This window comes from Fulmarus glacialis, unplaced genomic scaffold (assembly GCF_000690835.1).
Source record: "Fulmarus glacialis isolate BGI_N327 unplaced genomic scaffold, ASM69083v1 scaffold12998, whole genome shotgun sequence".
NCBI classification, from domain to species: domain Eukaryota; kingdom Metazoa; phylum Chordata; class Aves; order Procellariiformes; family Procellariidae; genus Fulmarus; species Fulmarus glacialis.
Genome location: NW_009230204.1, coordinates 1 through 4,718, shown reverse-complemented (window position 1 = coordinate 4,718; position 4,718 = coordinate 1). Strand labels below are relative to the sequence as shown.

At 38.5% G+C, this 4,718-nt stretch overlaps 1 protein-coding gene across 1 annotated transcript in view; it reads right to left on the bottom strand.

Annotated features, from left to right (window-relative positions):
- Nucleotides 1-3,856, bottom strand: part of ALDH1L2 (aldehyde dehydrogenase 1 family, member L2) — a 33,674-nt gene extending 29,818 nt beyond the window's left edge. The window contains exons 1-2 of the mRNA XM_009584136.1: nucleotides 3,819-3,856; nucleotides 2,616-2,651 (exon numbers count right to left, since the gene is read on the bottom strand). Coding sequence (XP_009582431.1) covers nucleotides 2,616-2,651; nucleotides 3,819-3,856 — 74 coding nt within the window. The remainder of the gene's footprint in view (nucleotides 1-2,615; nucleotides 2,652-3,818) is intronic.
- Between the last annotated feature and the right edge of the window lie 862 nt (nucleotides 3,857-4,718).

Sequence of the window (4,718 nt, the reverse complement as noted above, 5' to 3'; positions counted from 1 at the left end):
GGAATGAGCATGCAGGCACTGGCAGAAGGGTGGAGCTGTCCCTACAAGCAGGGCCTTTGCATTTTTCATCAGCTTCTGGAAACTGAAAATTGGAAACCAAAAACTGGAAACCTTCGAAAAACAAATGGACTAGCAGAACTGGTTATGAAGTAAAGGTCCAGACAGAATAAACAGAAAACTTACCTTCCCCAAAACTGAGGCTAGCAGAAACTATCCCTAGACGCAAACCATTAAAGATCCCTCCTCTTAGGAGGCCTGAATGAAAGGTAGAAAAACAAATCCACATACTCCCCACCTTTATTCTTAACTTCTTTTTTTTGAATGAACCATCAGATGCCATAAGCTCAGAACGATAAAGAGGAATCAAAGCACTATCTGAATATCTTAACCACCAGCATTTGTTCTGTATGTTGGCACTTGTATGTTTTTCTCCCTCCTCTATTCCCTTTCTTACAGTGGCTGGGACGTGAGAATACCTTCACTATGTGGGTTATTGATTGGATACCAAATGTTCTGGACTGCCCATCAGATCATACCAAAAATTCTAAGACAAACAGAAATGTCCTGAAAAACAGGTTACTCAAAACCACAATCCGTTTCATTACAATTCATTTCACAGCTGAAATATTATGTATGTATTTTGTATTTGTTTTCAAATTACATTTTAGTGGTTCAGCTAGCCTCAGAAAAGGGAGTTATGAAATGGTAGGTTCCATTAGAGGAATATGGAAGTGTGCTTTTTATTTTTTATATAAAACAATAGGAAATAACTATTTGTCCAGGGACAATATTTTCCCTCAGAATGAAACTGTGTAGTAAAACTGTCCCTGTATTACAGCATTAGTCAGCACTAGTGCAACTGCAGTAGTAACAAGTAGTAAGATGCAAAGGCGAACATAACTCAGGCTCTTGCAAAATCAGATTGTGATAGTTGGCTGGTAAAAAATGTCTGTGATACTGGTGATGATAATATTCCTAACCAATGCTGCACTGTTGGCAGTAATGCCTAAAATATGTCCACTATTTTGTTCTTAATAAAGACAAGACCTTGTTCTGAATTACAATGAGTACAACTTACCCTTGCAATCTTTGTCTAGCAAGGACCAATGGATCCAGGTAGATCTCATTACCAACGCTTTATGACTGATACTTTTGCTTTCACAGCAGAAATGTTGCTGCATTATAAAAAGCAATCATCAGATTTTCCTAATCACTTAATTATTTTAACTATAGCAGGCAAGTTGGAGAAAGATTAACCCGCTGGATCACTGAACATGTTTGGCATGGTATGAAATCCTCTGATTTCTGTACAGTGCTAATTTACAGTGGTAGCCCAACTAGTACATTGAAGAAACATTAAAGATAGTCCAGATGAGAGTTACTTATTCTACTTTTGTCCTTTTGTTAACATCTCTCAGTAAGAACACAAGACTGGAAGGGATTTCCTTAGCTAACAAGCCTAGTCCTCTGCCATCACAAGCAATCATGTCATATGATTTCTTTTGTAAATTTATCCAACCGCCATTTTAAAGTACTTTTACTCACTGCTGTACTCTGTTGCTTTTCTGACACTTGGCCAATCTTCTTGTAATTTTCAGTCCAAATTTATTACCATTTTAAGAGCTACTTTTTCTCCACTTATTCAAAGTGTTAATAACATATGCATCCTCTGTTCCTAAACTTAACTTTTAGTTCATGTTGACCTGTTAATAAATCTGATTCTCCTATTACATAGAACTGCATACCAATTTCAGTTCCAAATCATGAGTTGCTGTAAATCAGCATAGTTTCAGTAAAGCTACACGTGCTTAATTTGTGCTAGTTGTGGAACTGAGTCAACAAATGATGAGAAGTAAATAGAGAACACAGACTCCAAAGGAACAAAAAAATAAAACTGGCAAAATTGAGAAGACTGCAGACTGGCTAAGTCCCATTTCTTCATTCTAGTGCACAAAAAGATTAGCCTGGCAGCAAAACAGCTCTGCTGTCTCACACTTACAGAAAGTTACTCAAATGAAGACTGATTTCAGTTGCAAGATGGATCTGGTAATTGTGCTATGACCAGTGATTCTTGAGTTACTTCTCCAATGAATGGTACACGTGTATTATGTGATTTCTATTAACATCTGGCTTAGACGTGGCAATTTGCTTGTAGCATCTTAACACATACACTGTCACCAGCAGAAAGCAGGAGCCAAACTCACAAGTCAGCACAGGATTTCTACTGAGTAAAAAAAAAGAAAAGAAATCCCATATGTGGAAGGGCTTGCATGATTAGGCCACAAATTCAATCCTTCACTTTTTGTCTTATTTGAAAAATGACAGTTGAGCAACTGCACGAGATCTTATAGCCACCCTGTATCCTGTATCTTATTTTGGAAATTCTCCTCAAGCATTTTTACATAAGATGATTTAGACCTGTGAAAGTGGGAAATCCTTTCAGAGGAATTTAATGTGGACATAACACCCAGTGAAAATGGAAAGTTCTATAAGATTACACAGAAATGAAAAAGTTTGGTGTTTTCTTTCTTATAGAAATGTCACATTTTGGCCAGCGTACCATCACTAACGTTCATCAAGAAGCTGTAGAAAGGAAGCTCATTAAAGAACAGTAAAACAATCTTGTTGTTGAATAATGCGCTAGATGGATACTGGATCATTATCACTAAGACACAGAAAGATTGAACTTTTTATTGTTTCTGTCAGTGATGTTAAGAGGCCGTATTAGATTTCTTTTGCAGTTGCCTGACTATGGACATACAACATTCATTAACAGATGCATGGGAAGGTTAATGGTCATGTAGTATCAGAGTGGATTTTTTGCTGTACTTTTATAGACTACCCAGTTCCTAGTTACGGCAAACAATGCAGCTCAGGTGGCTTACAGAGATCTGGCCTTTCTTTTATTACTTTAGTAATCACAGGATAATGTAGTTATGACGATAAGAATTTAGGAGCTGGTGCTCACTCGACTGTAATTCTCTTGTTTTCATTGTCTGAACTTTTAATTTCTTCTTTAACCTTCTATTTTGCTTATATTGTAACAGAGATTAATATTAATTCTGCTTCCCTGACTCAAGTGTTCCCAATTTGGATGAAGAAAATAAGATAAAGGTTAAGGAGCATAAAACCTGAGAACTACTTGTACAAGAAGTCTTATCTTGAATGCTCAACTTTTCACTGCCTCAATATGAAAGCACAGATTTAAGTTCGCTATTTAAAAATTCTGGCCATATCATCTGTTAATGCAGTACTGGAATTTATTTTAGAATGGCTCATAAAAATATATATTTTAATGTTTACTTCCATTCTGGTTCTTTTTTTCCTCCAAAACACCTAACCAAAAATAAAACAAATAGAATTAAGCACTGCATAGAGAAGCAGCCTGACAAATGCTGGTAACTATCTTGTCAAGTTTTAGTTCCTAAAAATGGAAGACAAGTCGAAGAGCTACGTATTCTTCTCTCAGAAGAGTCTAATGTTACAAAACCTATCCATAGGAGAATATTTATTTCATAGATAAAAATAATTTTCTGTTACTGCCTCTTTTGTATGTGTGTCTAACATTCAATTGGTTATAAGTTTCTAATCAAATTTCTTGAATGCTAACATTTAGTAACTGCTACTCTGGTTATGAAGCTTACTATCGAAAAGATTACAATTTTTTATTTATTCTGTATAAGAATTTAGTGAAACTAGTATATATTTTAATATGTTACATCTTTTTAAAAATTAATGTAGAATTATGCCTCCTTTGAAAAGCAGTACTGCAACTTTATTCCTATTGAGCATTCCCTACATATGCTAAACTTCAGTACCTCCAGATAGAAACCTGCCGTAGAGCCTCCCCTCCCATCTACACATCTACGGGCAATGCATTCTCATCAGTCATTCATTCTCATTTTTTGGCACTGCTGACTGCGTTTCCAAAAAGCTTGTGTTAAATCTCTTTATTCTACCCCTTTCATGTAGATACCTTAGCAGGACTGCTGTCCTTATGCTAAACCATGCAGTCAAACACGAAAAAAAGAACAGTCTTTACGAAAGAAAAAATCTTCTCCCAACCTCATTCAGCTTGCCAGACCTACACATCTGGACAATTTGGATTGGGCAAGGCTTTCAGGGAGCGGTTACTTGCAGGAGTTCTGCAGTCTGTATTTAACAGGACATAAAGAATAGCTTGGAACAAATGCGCAGAGCTGTAAAAAACTAAACTATGGGGTGCAGAGGAATTCAGGCCATCAACTTCTACCCCGAGCAACCCACCATCCCAGAGATATGAACTGGTGATGAGAAGGTCACAAACTAAACACTCCTCCTAGGCCAAAGCATGGGGCTTCTCTCCGGCACTGGGACGGGCATGGTCCTTCCTAACTGAGAAGGCAACCTTCAGCTTCTCACAGGACAAATCTAGCGTGAGGGAGGCAGCGAACAACCACACTTACATTGTTCTCGACACACGACTACTGGGGATTATCTCAGCATCGCTGGTGCCTGTTCCCTGCTAGCTTCCTGCAAGATGCAGCGCCCAGATGATGGCTGCGATCCCGCTCGCAGACCAGCCGGGCAAGATGCTGCTACTGCGCCCAAACCAAGCCCTCTCCCGAACCCTCCTGACTTGCCCGTGCCTGTACGCGCTTTCCTAAAACCCCGGCAGAGACCATACGCATCACTCCTGATGCCCCCTCCTTGCTCGGCCCCTGGCTGCCCTCTGACCG